The sequence below is a fragment of the Macaca thibetana genome, chromosome 15 (assembly GCF_024542745.1).
Source record: "Macaca thibetana thibetana isolate TM-01 chromosome 15, ASM2454274v1, whole genome shotgun sequence".
Classification (NCBI taxonomy): domain Eukaryota; kingdom Metazoa; phylum Chordata; class Mammalia; order Primates; family Cercopithecidae; genus Macaca; species Macaca thibetana.
The window spans coordinates 74,933,798-74,952,014 of NC_065592.1; the positions used below are offsets into that span (position 1 = coordinate 74,933,798).

General features: G+C 38.6%; 1 protein-coding gene across 1 annotated transcript in view; it reads left to right on the plus strand.

Annotated features, from left to right (window-relative positions):
- ERMP1 (endoplasmic reticulum metallopeptidase 1) overlaps positions 1-18,015 on the plus strand; it is a 101,585-nt gene extending 83,570 nt beyond the window's left edge. Inside the window, exons 18-19 of the mRNA XM_050761696.1 lie at positions 15,007-15,170; positions 15,291-18,015. Of these exons, the coding sequence (XP_050617653.1) occupies positions 15,007-15,170; positions 15,291-15,455 (329 nt within the window). The 3' untranslated portion in view covers positions 15,456-18,015. The remainder of the gene's footprint in view (positions 1-15,006; positions 15,171-15,290) is intronic.
- Positions 18,016-18,217: the final 202 nt, after the last annotated feature.

Genomic DNA, 18,217 nt, shown 5'->3' on the forward strand with positions numbered 1-18,217 from the left:
ATGAACCCCTGTAGGCTTGGTAGGTTCTTTTTCTGTGTTGGAAGGTTATTAATTATTGATTCACTGTTTTATACATATAGGCCTGTTCAGGTTGTCTATTATGGTGTGAACTTTGGCAGATTGTGTCTTTTAAATAATTGGTTCATTTTATCTAGGTTATCAAATTTGTCGGAATATAATTTGTCTATAATATTCCTTAATTATCCTTTTAATGTTCATGCGATCTATAGTGATGTTGCCTCTTTCATTTCTGATATTAGTCATTTACATCTTTTTTTTTTTCTCTGATCAATTTTCTTGATCTTTTCTAAGAACTAGCTTTTGATTATAGTTGATTTTCTTTATTGTGTTCTGTTCTAGTTACTATTTCTTCTGTTTACTTTGGATTTAATTTATTCTTTTTTAGTTTATTAAGGTGGAAGCTTAGATTATTAATTTTAAATAATCTTTTCTAATATATGCATTCATGGCTATAAGTTTCCTTCTAAGCACTGCTTATGTTCCATACCACAAATTTTAAGTTGAATTTTCATTTTAATTTAGTTTCAAGTATTTAAAAATTTTTTCGTGAGACTTCTATTTTGACCCGTTTATTATGTAGAAGTGTGTTCTTTAATCTCCAAATAATTTGATTTTCTAGCTGTTTTTCTGATAATTGATTTCTAATTTGATTTCATTGTGGTCTGGGAGCATACTTTGTATGAATTCTATTCTCAATCTGTTAAGGTTTGCTTTATGATACAGGATGTGGTCTCTCTTGATGAATGTTCCGTTTCAAGCAGTATGCTTGAAAATGTGCATACTGCTGTTGTTGGAAGAAGACTTTATGAATGTCACTTAGATCTAATCGATTGATGTTGATCAGTTCAGTTATATTTTTATTGATTTTCTGCCTATTGAATTTTTGACAGAGGGGTGTTGAAGTCTCTGACTGTAATTGTGAAATTGTCTTTCTCTTTCAGTTGTATGAGTTTGCCAACTATTTTGATACTTTATTGTTAGGTATATACAAATTAAAGATTGTTATGTCTTCTTAGAGAATTGACCCTTTATCATTATGTATTGCCCCTCTTTATCCCTGCTAGTTTTCCTTGCTTTAGAAGTCAGCTTTGTGTAAAATTAATACTGCTCTCCTACTTTCTTTTGATTAATGTTAGCATGATATAATGTTCTCCATCCATTGACTCTTAATCTATGTGTCTTCATAGTTAAAATAGGTTTTCTGTAGACAACACATAGTGGAGTCTTGTTTTTTGATCCACTCTGACACTCTGTCTTTTAATTTGTATGTTTAGACATTGACATTCAAAGTGATTATTAATATAGTTGAATTAGTAGCTACCATATTCGTTAACTATTTTCTATTTGTTGCCCTTGTTCTTTGCTCTTGTTTTTGTCTTCCACTCTTTTTCTTCCTTTAGTAGTTTTAATTGGACATTTTATATGATCTGGTTTTCTCTCCTTTCTTAGCATGTCAGTTATACTACTTTTTTTTTTTTTTTAGCCTTTTTTTAGTGGCTGCCCTGTCATCTGCAATACACATTTACAACTGTGCAAGCCCACTTTTGAATAATACTATTCTGCATCACAGGGAGTATGAATAACTTACAAAAACAAAATAATCCTAATTTCTCCGTCCCATCTCTTGTAACATTGCTAGCATTTATCTCACTTATACAGAAGTGCGTGTGCACATACACAGTATGTACACACAACGCACACATATAAGTATACATAACCACATACATTGTTGCTATTATTTTGAAAAACTGTTATCTGTTAGATCAATTAAGAATAGGAAAAATGAGTTTTTATTTTACCTCATTCCCTCTCTAGTGTGCTTGCTTTTGTTATATGTAAATCTGAGTTTCTGACCTGTATTATACTTGCCTTCTCAGGTTTTAATTGAGCATTGTGTATTGTTCTTTTTTTTAATATTCTTACTATAACAATTATACTTATTTTAGTGGTTGCTATGGAGCTTGCAGTAAGTCTGCTTTCAGATAACACTGTACTGCTTCATGGTAGTGCAGATACCTTACAACATAATATTCTCAATTCATTCCTCCCTGGGATTCTATAAAGTTGACCTTTTAAACAATAGGTAAGTCATATGACCATCTTTTTTTCCTGCTCCTTCACTTCTTAAACCTTTTAATAAGTTGCATGTGGTTTTTCTTACCCTAAAGTTTAAGTGTTAAATTGACCAGCAATTTAGGAGCCATATATTGTTTCTCAAAGAAGTTGAGACTGGTTATGATTTTTAAGATTTACTGAAAAACTTTTAGTGTCAGATATTGGTTCATTGTCAGATCCAGTAGCATTTGGCCTGGCATTATGACTTTATCTTTTTTGGTACATTTTATTCCCTTTTCCATCTTTAAAACTAGTAGTTAGGTCTTCCAGCTTCTTAACTTATGTTTTGGCCTGTAAAACTTCTTTCTAAGATATTCTTTATGGTGCTGCCAGTTTATCTTTCAAATATCGATTTTATTATGTCACTTCCCCATTAAAAAACTTTTAATGGATTTCCTATTGCCTGGAGAGTAAGTTCAAATTACTTGGCAAAACATGTTAGGTCTTTAGTAGTCTGGACTTTGTGTATATTTCAGGATTTTTTTCAGCACTCTCCTTGCACTGCATAGCCATATGCAACCCTTATTTGTGCGCAATACACACTCTTACTTCTGGTATAAGTGATACTCTCTTGATACTACCTCCTACCCAGACTCTACCCTTCTCTTCTTGGCAAAATATGAAGATTTCTCTGCCCTTCTCTCCCATCATTTCCTATTAAGTGAGCAACTGCCATCCTTCCACTTCTTCCTCCCTTTGTATATATCTGTTGTAACACTGACCATCTTGTATCACGATTATGTAGTTTATGTCTTTGTTTTCCTTTAGAATTAAAGGGAGGCAGACATGAATGGGTTTTCATTTATCTCTGTATTCTTGGCATCCAGTATAATCACTGGCACTTGATGGGTTCTCAAGACGTGTGTTGAATTGTTAAATTTAGCAATTGTTTTTCTTTTAAAGCAGTCTGCTTGGGCTTAGTAGGGAGATAGATGCTTGAGAAAGGAGGAGGAGAAATTTCAAGACATATGACAGTTTCTCATCTTCAAAAGCTGTAAAGAGTTTGCTTGCTTGTGAGCTGTTTTAAAAAGTGAGCAAACCAGGATCATCTCTCCCTTTCTAATGTCTTTTTGGGAATTTATTTTGTGTGTCAACTTGGGTAGACCACAGCACCCAGATATTTGGTCAAATGCCATCCTAGATGTTTCTCTGAAAATATTTTCTGGGTAAGATTAACATGCAAATCAGTGACTTCGAGTAAAGCAGATTGCCCTCCATAATGTAAGTGAGCCTCATTCCGTTAGTGAAGGCCTTAAGAAAAAGACTGACCTTCCCCAAGGAGAGGGAATGGGGAATTCTGCTAGTAGACTGCCTTCAGTCTCATACTGCGACTTTTTCCTTCAGCCTGCCTGCCTATCCTTCAAATTTTGGACTTGCCAGCCTCAACAATCATGTAAGCCAGTTCCTTAAAATAAATCCCAATCAATCTCTCTCTCTCTGTCTCTCTCTCATATCTCTGTACATATCCTGTTGGTTTCTCTGGAGAATGCTAATATAGGAAGTTCACTTCAGCTGTTCCTGTAACTGTTCACTCTATACTTTTTTTTTCTGAGTACTCTTCCCCTGATAGAAAGTTGTCTGGGACTTCCATGAGTGAAAAGTATTTTTAAATATAACTTTTCCCCTTGCCTACTTTATTTTTTTAAGGCCTGATTTACATACAATGAAATGTAAAGATCTTTTTTTTTTTTTTTTTTTTTTTTTTTTGAGACGGAGTCTCACGCTGTTGCCCAGGCTGGAGTGCAGTGGCGCGATCTCGGCTCACTGCAAGCTCCGCCTCCCGGGTTCCCGCCATTCTCCTGCCTCAGCCTCCTGAGTAGCTGGGACTACAGGCGCCCGCCACCGCGCCCGGCTAATTTTTTGTATTTTTAGTAGAGACGGGGTTTCACTGTGGTCTCGATCTCCTGACCTTGTGATCCGCCCGCCTCGGCCTCCCAAAGTGCTGGGATTACAGGCTTGAGCCACCGCGCCCGGCCAATGAAATGTAAAGATCTTATACAGTTCAGTTATTTTGGTAAAAGCAGATATATACCCATGTAACCCTCATCTCTTATGAAGATATAAAACATTTCCATCACCCCACAAAGCTCCTTTATGATGTTTTTAATCAGTCTCCAGAAGCAACCACTCTGATTTGTACATTCACAGATTAGTTTGGCCTTTTCTTGAATTTCATGTAAATGGAATCATCCAGTATAGTCAGCTCTCTGGGTCTGTGGATTCCATATCCAGAGATTCTACCAGCTGTGGATTGAAAATATTCATAAAAACTCCAGATAATAACAATACAACAGGCCGGGCACAGTGGCTCACGCCTGCAATTCCAGCACTTCGGGAGGCAAAGGTGGGCCCTCTTGAGGTCAGGAGTTCGAGACCAGCTTGGCCAACATGGTGAAACCCCGTCTCTACTAAAAATACAAAAATTAGCTGGGCGTGGTGGTGGACACCTGTAATCCCAGCTACCCAGGAGACTGAGGCGGAGGTTGCAGTGAGCTGAGATCGTGCCACTGCACGCCAGCCTGGGTGACTCTGTCTCAAAAAAAAAACAAAAACAAAAAAACCAAAATAATACAAATAAAAAAGCAATGTGGTATAACAACTATTTACATAGCATTTACATTGTGTTAGGTATTATAAGTAATCGTGAGGCACTTTAAAATATAGGGGAGGATATGTGTAGGTCATATACAAATACTGTGCCTTTTTGTATAAAGGACTTGAATATACATAGATTGGTTTCTACAGTGGGTCCTGGAACCAATTCCCCACAGATACCAAGGGATGACTGTCTGTAGTGTTCTGAGTTATTAAGCAGAAGGTGTTTGGGATTTACCTATGTTGTTTAGAGTGTCAGCACTTTGTTCCCTTCTGTTGCTGAGTAGTAGTTATTATATGACGATACCGTGGTTTATCGTTCTTCTACTGATGGACGCTTGGGCTGTTTCCAGTTGCTGTTAGTTGTTTTTCATCTCATCATTTCTAATGGATGTTTAGTAATATCTCTTGCATTTCTTTGAAAATTAATGGTGTAGAACACTTTTTCAAGTGCTTATTGGCTATTCATTTGTCTTGCTTTGTTTCTTCATGTCTTCCCCCTGACTTTTTTTTTTTTTTTTGAAAGGGGTTCTCCCTCTGTCATCCAGGCTGGAGTGCAGTGTCACAATTATGGCTAGCTTTAGTCTTGACCTCTCAGGCTTATCCCACCTCGGCCTCCAAGTAGCTGGGACCACAGGTGTGCACCACCATGTCGATAATTTTTTGAAGTATTTTATAGAGACAAGATCCCACAATGTTGCCCAGGCTGGTCTCAAACTCCCTGGGCTCAAGCTGTCCTCTCGCCTTTGCCTCCCAGAGTGCTGGGATTACCAGCATGAACACTGCACCCAGCTCTTTTCCCTTTTTAAAAAGTCATGGGCCGGGCATGGTGGCTCACGTCTGCAATCCCAGCACTTTGGGCAGCTGAGACAGGCAGATCATTTGAGGTCAGGAGTTCAAGACCAGCCTGGCCAACATGGTGAAACCTCATCTCTACTAAAAATATAAAAAATTAGCTGGGTGTATTGGTGTGCATCTGTAAGCCCAGCTACTTGGGAGGCTGAGGCAGGAGAATCACTTGAACCCGCGAGGCGGAGGTTGCAGTGAGCCAAGATTGTGCCACTGCACTCCAGCCTGAGCGACAGAGTGAGACTCTGTCTCCAAAAAAAAAAAAAAAAAATATATATATATATATACACACACACACACACACACATTGTTTCTTCTTGACTTGTAAGAGTTTGTGTATTCCAGATAAAAATCCTTCATCTGATATATGTTGTGAAGATTTTCTACATTCTTTTTTTAATGTTGTCTTTTGATGTGCAGAAGTTTTAAATTTCTCTGAAGTCCAGTATATCAGGGTTTTCTTTCAGGATCAGTGCTTTTTATTCCTCTAAAAAACTATTGCCTACCTAGTGGTCACAAACATAGATTCTTACATTTCCTCCTAGAAGCTTTACAGCTTTAGCTTTTGTGTTTAGGCCTGTGATCCACCTTGAATTAATTTTTGTGTATGGTCTGAGGTGTAGGGGTCAAGGCTCTTTTTTTCCTTTATGAATATCAAGTTTTCCTAGCACCATTTTTTGAAAATACTTTTACCATTGAATTGCTTTGGTGCCCTTATCAGAAATCATTTGACTGTGTATGTGTGGGTCTATTTGTACACTAGTTATTACACTTTTAATTATAGAAGCTTTATAGTATTTTCATGATTGAAAGCATTAAGCTCCTTTGTAGTTTTTGTTTTTCAGTATTTTCCTTGCTGTTTTTGTTTATCTTCCTTGCTATTTTCTTTTTCATATGAACATCAGTAATAACTTACCCAATTCTAATATAAAGCTTATTGCTTATTGGTATTTTTGGAGTATCATAATAAATTTATAAATTACCTTCAGGAGAACTGATACAATGTTGAGTCATCCTATCAGTGACCTGGGAATGACATTTCCTTTGTTCAAATCTATTTTTATGTCTTTCAGGGGTTTTCCCCCTATAGTCCCAGCACTTTGGGAGGCTGAGGTAGGCAGATTGCTTGAGCCTGGGACCAGCCTATGCAACATAGTGAGACCCCATCTCTACAAAAAAAGAAAAAAATTAAGAGTGCTTGTGCACACCTGTAGTCCCAGCTACTTGGGAGGCTGAGGTAGGAGAATCGCTTGGGCATAGAATTCGAGGTTGCAGTGAGCTGTGATTGTGCTACCATACTCCAGGCTGGGTGACAGAGCGAAACCCTGTCTGAGAGGTTTTTCTCATCTAGATTGTGTTGCTGTTTATAATTGAGGGCATTTCTCTACCATTATATCCTCTGATTATTTTTTGTATGTGTGAAGGCAGTTGATTTCTACATGTCAATTTTATATCCTACTACCTAACTGAATCTTGTATTTTTTGAGTTAGTTTAACCATTGATATCCTTCGGTTCTCCAGATATACCAGGGGTTCACAAACTTTTTCTCTAAAGGGCCAGTCTGTTTTTATGCTGCTCATAAAGACATACCCGAGACTGGGCAATTTACAAAAGAAAGAGGTTTATTGGACTTACAGTTCCATGTGGCTGGGGTGGCCCCAGATCATGGCAGAAGGTGAAAGGCAAGGAAGAGCAAGTCACATCTTATATGTTGCCTTCCCAACAGTCCCCTAAGGTCTTAACTCATTTTAGCATTAAAAGTCCACAGTCCAAAGTCTCATCTGAGACAAAGCAAGTCCCTTCTGCCTATGAGCCTATAAAATCAAAAGCAAGTTAGTTACTTCCTAGATACAATGGGGGTACAGGCATTGGGTAAATACAGCCATTCCAAATGAGAGAAATTGGCCAAAACAAAGGGGCTACAGGCCTTATGCAAGTCCGAAATCCAGCAGGGCAGTCAAATCTTAAAGTTCCAAAATCATCTCCTTTGATTCCATGTTTCACATCCAAGTCACACGGATGCAAGAGGTGGGTTTCCATGGTCTTGGGCAGCTCCATCCCTGTGGCTTTGCAGGTACAGTCTCACCCCAGCTGCCTTCACTGGCTGGCGTTGAGTGTCTGTGGCTTTTCCAGGAGCAATAGTGCAAGCTGTCAGTGGATCCACTATCCTGGGGTCTGGAGGATAGTAGCCCTCTTCTTGCAGCTCCACCAGGCAGTGCCCCAGTAGGGACTCTGTGTGGGGGCTCCAACCCCACGTTTCCCTTCCACACTGCCCTAACAGAAGTTCTCCATGAAGGCCCCACCCCTGCACAAACTTCTGCCTGGGCATCCAGGCGTTTCCATACAGCTTCTGAAATCTAGGCAGAGGTTTCCAAACCCCAGTTTTTGACTTTTATGTGCTCACAGGCTCAACACCATGTGGAAGCTGCCAAGGCTTGAGGGTTGCACCCTTTGAAGCCACGTCCTGAGCTCTGCGTTGGTCCTTTTCAGCCATGGCTGGAGTGGTTGAGATGCAGGGCACTAAGTCACTAGGCTGCACACAGTATGGAGACCCTGGGCATAGCCCATGAAACCACTTTTTCCTCTTAGGCCTCTGGGCCAGTGATGGGAGCGGCTGCTGTGAAGACCTCTGACATGCCCTGGAGACGTTTTCCCTATTGTCTTGGGGATTAAAATTTGGCTCCTTGTTACTTACGCAAATTTCTGCAGCTGGCTTGAATTTCTCCTCAGAAAATGGGATTTTCTTTTCTATCACATTGTCAGGCTGCAAATTTTCTGAATTTTGTGCTCTGCTTCCCTTATAAAACTGCCTTTAACAGCACCCAAGCCACTTCTTGAGTGCTTTGCTGCTTAGAAATTCCTTCCACCAGCTACCCTAAATCATCTCTCTCAATTGAGTTCAGAGTTCCACACATCTCTAGGGCAGGGGCAAAATGCCGCCAGTCTCTTTGCTAAAACATAAGAAGAGTTACCTTTGCTGTAGTTCCCAAGAAGTTCCTCATTTCTATCCAAGACCACCTCAGCCTGGACTTTATTTTCCATATCATTATCAGTATTTTGGTCACAGCCATTCAACATGTCTCTAGGACGTTCCAGACTTTCCCACATTTTCCTCTTCTTCTGAGCCCTCCAAAACTGCTGCAGCCTCTGCCTTTTACCCAGTTCCAAAGTTGCTCCCACATTTTTGGGTACCTTTTCAGCAGCACCCCACTCTACTGGTACCAGTTTACTGTATTAGTCTGTTTACATGTTGCTGATAAAGACATACCTGAGACTGGGCAATTTACAAAAGAAAGAGGTTTATTGGACTTACAGTTCCACGTGGCTGGGGAAGCCTTACAGTCATGGCAGAAGGTGAAAGGCAAGGAGGAGCAAGTCATGTCTTACATGGATGGCAGCAGGCAAAGGAGAGCTTGTGCAGGGAAACTACCGTTTTTAAAACCATCAGATCTTGTGAGACTAATTCACTATCATGAGAACAGCATGAGAAAGATGTGCCCCCAAGATTTAACCACTTCCCACTGGGTTCCTCTCACCACACATGGGAATTGTGGGAGTTACAATTCAAGATGAGATTTGGGTGGGGACACAGGCAAACCATATCATTAAGGTAGTAAATAATTTAGGCCTTGCCTAGGTCACATTCTTTTGTTTTCCCCCCTTTTTTTTTCTTTACCACCCATTAAAAATGTAAAAATCATTCCTAGCCTGAGGGCCATACAAAAATAGATATCAGGTGTGGTTTATTGACTGCTGCATATCATCTGCAAATAGAGTTTTATTTCTTTTCTACCAATTTTTATGCCTCTAATTGTCCAGTTGGCTAATAAATTCTAGCACAGTGTTGAAGTTACGAATATAGTGAGCATCCTTGTCTTGTTTTTGATATTAGTGCAAAGGTCTCTAGTGTTTTCCTCATATTTAAGATCCTGGTCTTAGGACTAAGGTACATATTTTTTTAAATCATTTTCAGCAAGCATTCATCAGCTGTCATCTTGTTGAATTTTAAAAACAAGAAATGAGTGTTTTATTTTGAGAAAAGCTTTTTGAGCATCTCTGAAGGCAGTGATAGGAATTTTCTTCATTGTGTCTTTTTTATGGCCTATTATTTTATTAATGTGGTGATGGATTCTGTTTGCTGATGTTACTGGGAAATTGTGCATTAATATTCATGAATGATACTGGTCTGCTTTTTTCTTTGTACTCTTTATTAATACTTTATAACAACAATTAGTTTTCCTTCATTTTCAATACCTTGGAACAGTTTATGGAGCATTGGAGCTATTTGGTTGGGAAGTTGCCTTGAATTCCTCTGTGAACGCCATCAGGGCCTGGTGCTTTTATGGGGGGCAGTTCCTTAATTTTTTCTAGGGAAACTGGTCTGTTTAAACTTTATATCTTTAATTTGCTCAGTTTTGGTAATCTATATTTTTCTAGAAAAGTACTGATTTCTTCTGGGTTTTCAAATTTATTAGTATAGAGGCCTGCAAAATAGTCATGTGATTTTATAAATTTATTGTTTAGATTATTTTTCTTTTTATCTTTTTGTATATTTGTGTTTTCTCTGTTTTGCTCTCTTTCCCCACTGCTCCTCTCTTAATTTAGCTAGCAATTGTCTTATTTTGTTAATTTAGGGAAAAAAACTTCTATTTTTAAAAATTAGGTCTGTTTTTGTTCTGTATTTCATTGATTCCTGCTTTCATCTTTGCTTTCTTTTGGTTACTTTGTTGTTCTTTTTGACCCAAGTCACTTTTAAAAATTTATTTTACTGAAAAAAGACAGATATTTTTGATTTGGAATCTCCCTGGTCACTCAGACTGGAGTGCAGTGGTGTGATCATGGCTCACTGCAGCATCAAACTCATGGGCTCCAAGTGATCCTCCTATCTCAGCCTCTGGAGTGGCTGGGACTACAGGTGTATGTCACCACTCCTGGCAAATTTTTAAAAAAACTTTATCTAGAGATGGTGTCTCGCTATATTGCCCTCAAGTGATCCTCCTGCCTTGGCCTCCTAAAGTGTTAAGATTACAGGCATTAGCCATTGCATCAACACCCCCCAAAATTTATTGCTATGAATTTTCCTCTTATTACTGTTTTGCGTGTATCTAATAGTTCCTGTTTTAAAAAAATTCTGTAATTTCAGTTTGTACTTCCCCTTTCACGGAAGTCTTTAATAGAAGACCTTTTAATTTCCGGAGGAAAGCTGTTTTATTGTTAATTTCAACAAATCAGTTTTATTAAATTGTGATCAATGTCATTTATTTCTAATTTTATATAACTTTCCTGTATTTCTTGTGTGATCTCTAGTACTCGATTTTGTAAGTGTTTGATGCTCACTTGATAAGGTATATTTCGTATTATCAGTACATAAAGTTTTGATATATACAGATTGAGCACCCTCATCCAAAAATCTGAAATCCAGAACTTTTTGAGCACCAACTTGATGCTTGATGCCACAAAAGGAAAATTCTGCCAGCCGTGGTGGCTCATACCTGTAATCCCCACATTTGGGAAGGCCAAGGCAGAAGAATCACTTGGGGCCAGGAGTTTGGGACCAGCCTGGGCAACATAATCAGACCTTGTCTCTACAAAAAATTAAAACATTAGCCAGGTATAATAGCTCACGCCTGTAGTTCTAGCTACCCAGGAGGGAGGACTGCTTGAGTCCAGGAATTGGAGACTACAGTGAGTCATAATTGCACCACTGCACCCCAGCCTTGGTGACAGAGTGAGACCGTGTCTCAAAAAAAAAAAAAAAAAAAAAAAAATTCCACATCTGACCTCATATGACAGCTCATAGTCAAAACATAGGCACACAACACAGTTATTCAGTATCCCTGGGGGAAGAAAACCTTTCCAGCCCCTTTCAACTGTGACATACATTCCTCACACACCCGGATTCTCCATGCAAGCATGCCTGTAAAGAGTAATAAAATGGTACGTGTGTAGGCTGCATATGCCAATGGCAGGTTTCTCATAATACCTCACATGAAGCCCAGACCTATGTGCATTACACACTTTTGTTTTGTTTTTGTTTTTGCTTATTCTCTGTTCTGTTGTGTAAAGATATTGTTTAAAATGCCAAAAAGGCCTGCATGGTACCTATAGGGTAATGCAAGTATTCCAAAATCTGAAACACTTCTGGTCTCAAGCATTTCAAATAAGGAATACTTAACCTGTATACATCCACATGATCTACCTCATTGGTCATTTTAAGTCTTCCTATATCATCCTTATTTTTTGCTCGATTGACGTGTCTTGTACTGAATGGAGTATTGGAGTTTCTTATTTGTCCGTTTATATGTATATATCTTCTATACGTCTCCTGTAGTTTTCTTTATAAAGTGGTTGCTGTGTTATCTGATGCATAGATATTCACAATTTTTATGTCTTCATTGTGAATTGTGACTTTTAGTATTAAAAAGTACCCCTTTTATATTTAATGCTTTTGCCTTGAATTCTGTTTTTTCAGAAATAAGATAGGACTTTTAAACAATTTCCACTTGCCTGAAATACCTTTGTTCATACCTTCGTTTACCCTTTCTGAATCTCTGTATTCAGGAAACATACAGTATGTGATTGGGCTTGGCTTTGTAAGCCAAGTTGAAATTTTTTTTCTTTTAGTGGGTAAGTTAGGTTTATTTACATTAATTTTTATTACTCACAGATTTGGCCTCAGTTGTCACAATATTTTATAATTACATGTATTGCTTTATTTGTTATGTTCCTTTTTTCTATGAGGTGTCTTCTATGCTCTTTAAAACATTTATTTTCTGGCATTTATGAATATTTATATTTGTTTTAATTCTCTATTATTTTACTTGAACCTGGGAGGCAGAGGTTGCAGTGAGCTGAAATTGCGCCCCTGCACTCCAGCCTGGGCCACAGAGCGAGACCCCATCTCAGAAAAAAAAAAATAAATGTATTGTTTTAACTCTCACCAATTAACCTGTACAACAGCATGCTTATTATATTTTCCTCTTTCTCTCTCCCATTTTCCATCCAATATTTGTTACAGCATGTAACATTTGCACATTTGTTTTATACCTTCACCTTAGTGTTTTTGTAATACATTTGGATGTATTAAAATCCTCACTATAGTAAGTTCTTTTGGCCAGGTGTGGTGGCTTACTTTGGGAGTACTTTGGGAGGTTGAGGTGGGAGGATGGCTTGAGCCCAGGAGCTCGAGACCAGCCTGGGCAACATGGGGAGACCCCATCTCTACCAAAAAAAAAAAAAAAAGCCAGGTTTGTAGCATGCATCTGTAGTCCCAGCTACTTGGGAGGCTGAGGCAACAGGATTGCTCAAGCCAAGGAAGTCAAGGCTGCAGTGGGCTGTGTTCATGCCACTGGACTCCAGCCTAGGTGGTAGAGCAGTGGGCTGTGTTTGAGTGCCACTGCACTCAAACCTAGGTGATAGAGCAAAACCCCGTCTCAAGAAAAAGTTCTTTTGCTGAAGTTTGTAGAGTTATCTCTTGGTTAGATGAATCTTATTCTCTAGACTGTTTCCTTATTCTCTAGATTGTTTCTGAAGGGCTCATGAGTGCTCTGTTTCTATATGGCTAAAATTGGTTTTCTATAACCTTGATAGTTGAGGGACAAGTTGGTAGACAAAATCTTCGGTTCACATTTTCCAATATTTTTTTAAAAAATTGCTGTTCCATTGTTGCCTTATTTTATATTTTGTTTTTGGAGTCTGATACAATGTAATTTTTTTTTGTAAGTTACTTGATCTTTTTACTGAAGACCTTGAAGATTTTTTTTTTCTTTGAAATCTGTTTTACTAGGTTATGTTTTGAAGTTGTTTGTTCTATGTTAATATTCTAAGGTGCCTGGTAGTCCCTTTCAATGTGTAGATTCAGCTCTCCTTTTATTTCTGGAATGCTTTCTTGGATTACAGTTTTAAATATTAGTTCTGTTTCGTTGTTCGGTTTTCTTCTGGGATACCAAATGAATACTTCTTTTTGACCTGCCTTCCATTTTTACCACTATCGCTAACCTTTTTTTACTTTGCTTTTTCCCATTTTAATTTTCTTAGTATTTCTCCTGTCTTTATGCCTGTTAATAAATTTTCCTTTGAATCTGTTCTGTTGGGCATCTTGTAATTGTCTTCATTTCTAAGGTAATTTTGCCTTTTTCCTCCATTTGTTTTCTGAGTCTAGTCAGTCCTTTTAATTCTTCCTTCTAGTAAGAATTTCTGATTCATGGTGGGGTTTTAAATATGCCCAAATGTTTTTATGGATACATTTGTAGTTGGAGTGTGATCATAACATTTGCTTCTGCTTCATGGTTGGGTTTTTTTTTCCAAGAAGAATTTTCTGATTTTTTTTTTTTTTTTGGTAATAACTGTATGGATCTGTTTGCCCTTTTCTTCCTCATTTTTGTGCTGTTTTGTAAGATTTCTAGCAATGACTTCCTTTTCTGTCAGTGTAATAAAGTCTAGATTCCTTAGTAAGTTTGCGTTGGTGTGAATGAATAATACATATCTCACTCAACGTTTTTGATTGGATTTTTCTTGCAGGACCCTGAATTTTCTTTTTTTCTTTTCACCTTCATCATCCAAATGCCAGAGGTTGCCTCTTCCTTCTTTTTTGGTTTATTTTTCCCTGAGAAGCTTTGGTTTTGAAGACTGTTACCTCAATAATATACTTTTAAGTCCCTGCCCTGTAAACCTTTCTTTGACTGGACACTATAGTGGTATTTTCAGATTTAGGGTGGACTTACTTGGTCTGCGTTTGCCACAAAGCCTTGCAGCAGAAGCACGGTGGGCACACGTGTGTGAGATTGCTCCCTGAGATTTAAAAATTTACGGTTATTTCAAATGTGGGTATTCTCTGTCTGAAGGCTGAGGGTGTGTTTTTGTTTAGTTTTATCTATTTTAGTTTTAGTTTGACTGCCACTGTCAGTCAGTTTTCTTGGAAGTTCCCAGTGATGACTAAATTCTCAGAACTGAGCTGATACTTTCTAGCTTGAAGGGAAAACTAGTAAAACATATTTTAAGGTATTACGTGATCAACTCTGAAAATTACAACTCCATTCATAATGACAATCCTATTCAGTACTGTTATAGCACTTTGCAGTTTTGCCAACACTTTCATATGCTTTTTCTAATATAATCCCCTCAAAAAATCTATTTCATAGATGAAGAAATTGTGACATCGATTAAATTCCTGATGTCATGCAGCAGGTAAGTGATAGGACCAACTTACCACAGGCTTTCTCATTTAGAGCCTGTGCCTTTTCTCCTGTACCTCATTATTTAACCTTGTTGATTCACACTAAGTGTCCAAACTGCCCATTAGGTTTATAGCGAGTATATTTAAAGTCACACAGGCATGAACCTTTATGAAGTCTGGTTTGGATTGTGGGTTATTTTTTTGATCCTTTTACAAAGATTAACTGTTATTTCTTCCTTTTACCTTACAGGACCAAGCCATATGTCCTTTTATGTTCGAGCCCACAAAGGGTCAACACTTTCTCAGTGGTCTCTTGGTAATGGCACCCCAGTCACAAGTAAAGGAGGAGACTACTTTGTCTTTTATTCCCATGGACTCCAGGCCTCTGCATGGCAGTTCTGGATAGAAGTGCAGGTGCAAATTTCCCAGCATTGTTTGTTTCATTGATTAGGTTCCCAGGTGGTATTTAGCAAGAACCTTGGGTTCAGTATCTGGCTTCCGAGAACTGGAGAACTAATTGATTTTCTCTGGCAGGTCTCAGAAGAACATCCTGAAGGAATGGTCACTGTGGCCATTGCTGCTCACTATCTATCTGGGGAAGACAAGAGATCCCCTCAACTGGATGCTCTGAAGGAAAGGTTCCCAGATTGGACATTTCCCTCTGCCTGGGTGTGCACCTACGATCTCTTTGTGTTTTAGTTTTGTGGATGAGCTCTAAGTACGTGCCCAGTGGATACTCCATGTGACATGGTTTCTCCCTATGTTACGTGGATGTTTGTAACGTAAGTCAATGAATTTTAATGAGCATATGTTCAAAGAACTTTCTGGGTTAACACTTTTCAGGGCCAAGCACTATAAGGGTTTAGCTGTGGCACAATGATGCATGGCCTGTTGACACTTGAAAATGCCAGTCTTCTGGCACTTAAGCACATGTGGGTACTGCCACTACACACACGTCATTTCATATGACCTTAAGGACAAAAGCCAACAAACCACTTCAGTAGGTGCCCCATTAGGATCAAGAAAGATGTACACTGTTAGACCATTGTTAATGAGACAAAAGTTGTTTCCAATGTAAGCCCCAAAACCATTTGTTGTATTCGTGGATGGTGGGTAAAATATCATTCACTGGGGTAGTGATTCCCCTTGAGACTATAACTCTGTGTAGGTCACTGGGAAGTGATTGCCATAGGGCTGGGAGAAAAGAGAAGCATTGCGCTCTTGAGGCTGTAGCCTTTTTCTTTGTCGAGCTGTTTCTTCAGGCAGCCTCTCAGATGTGCTTTGTGTCTCTGTGCTGAGGCCTGGACCCTGTGCTGAGCTGGTGACTCACTGTCCTGACAAATGGACACCCAGATCCACTGCTGTGCTGCTTTCCTGAGGTGGTTTTCTATGCCTGTTTTCCTCTGAAACATGTCTGTTTACCCCTCTCCATCTTACCAAGTTGAAAAGGGTAGTATTTTGGCCACATATCCCTCTGGTTTTCATAGGTTCTTTTGGTTCAGAATATTGTTTGTGCCAGTACATGACCTTAACTTCCTTCCTCAGAGCACTGAGCTGCCACCTGGGCTATTCTGGGGTAGAAGGAAGGCTGGGAGTAGTGGGCATTTTATAAATATTTATCCTTTTTTCTTTGTTTCCTAGGAGTCTTGTGTTATACAAGGTTAATCCTTTATGGTATAATCTTATTGATGCACTGGGCCTTTTTGTTTTCCAGCCAGTTGAATAGATTAGTTTTTCTCAGTAATTTACTATCCAGCAGGCTGGCTTTCCTGAGACTTGAGGTTGTGGCTTATACTGGAATGAGACCACTGTACCTGTAGGTGGTTCAGATCCTGCATAGTGGCAGCATGAGGACTTAAAGGTGGTTTTCATTTTGAAGATGGCTATGTAGCTTGTAAGGTGTATCACAGCAGTACCTCTCATGGCTTTTTGGTTCCAGCAGTGAGGGGATTGGTGAGATCAATGGTAAACTATGCAAGCTTTCTTTTTATCATTAGGAAATGTGAAACATTGGACAAATTTTAACAAGGACAAAAAGCTGAAAGAAAAGGCACAGTTAACAAAACAAAAAAGGGTAGCTAGATTTATCTTGGGTGATGGAGGAAATGAGAGAGGAATGGTCTTGAAAGGTGGTCTGTGGATCTATCTGAATAGAAAGAGCACAGTAAGTGTGCATCGCAGGAGAAAACGTCCTTGAAGCTGCTTGTTTAATGTGTATGATGTGCTTTTTAAAATCATGCTCCTCATTGTCTGCCTAATCTTGTGATTCCCTAAACTAACTGGGCCCACGTAGATAGGGCTGCAGCCAGAGCTGAATAATAACACGTTAGGCTGTCACATGCATCAGCACTGCACACTGGAGTCATTGCTTTTCCTTGACTTTGTAGAAATCACAAGTGCTTCAGGAGTCTGGCTCCTGCTACTTTTATCCGTCAGGTAGCACAAAAGGTTTGCAGGGTTTGTATCTTGTATAGAATCACAGTTGTGGAGAAAAAGTAATGATTTCTCAATGAATTTTAAAATATGGGCCTATTTTCCATCCCCGTGGTTTATCTGATATAATTAGTGTTCCCTGTGATTTCCCCCCGCTTTGGGAAGGATGCCTTTACTCTTTATCAGTAATAAATTATGACTGTTTTCGTATTGCCTTTGGGTTATTTTCCTGTGTAAACCATTGTCTTTTGTTTTGGTTTTCTTTAGCATTATGAAACTTTGGTGTTGTACAAGGTCAGTAATAAGATGCTCACTAGTCTCAGGGCTTGTGTAATATTCTGGGAGGTCATTTAAATGCCAGAGATGGTCAAGCAATTATACACAGTATTTATGACTCAACTGTTAAGTATACCATTTGTCTGTCACAGTAGATTCTGAGATTAAAATTTTTTTATAAGAGTGATCATTTAAATAATTTCTAAAAGGGTCTAACAAAGTCACTAACAATGCATTATTTTCTACAGAATTTAATGTTAGTAGTACAGTACAGCATATTCAGGGAAAAAGTGTGAAGAATTACGATTTCAAAGTAGTTTGTTCTTGTGTTTGACCTAAGAATGATTGTCGCATGAAGTGTTTGTTTTTACAGTTTAGCATAAATAAACAAACATGATAGGATTCCTTAAGATGTTACCACCAAAGGGGCCACAAGCCAGCCTGCTGTCTCAGGAAGCTGTAGAAGGAGCGTTTTGTCAATTTCTTGTCACTGGTTGACTTACTGAGGATTGTTGCCTTATAATGTTACTGAAATAAACTTTTTAATATACTGGTTGATATCTTTTTAACAGAAAAACAGATGCTGTGTTCTTCTGTATCCCCATATTTTCAGGGGTTATTCCATGTCCACAGAGCCTTTTAATTGCTGTTGGAAGACCTAGATGGCTCATGTGAGCAAAGAACTCAACATGGAAATGTTTACTTCAGTTAGAATCCTTTATTTTAGAATGAAATGGTACTTCTGAATTTCA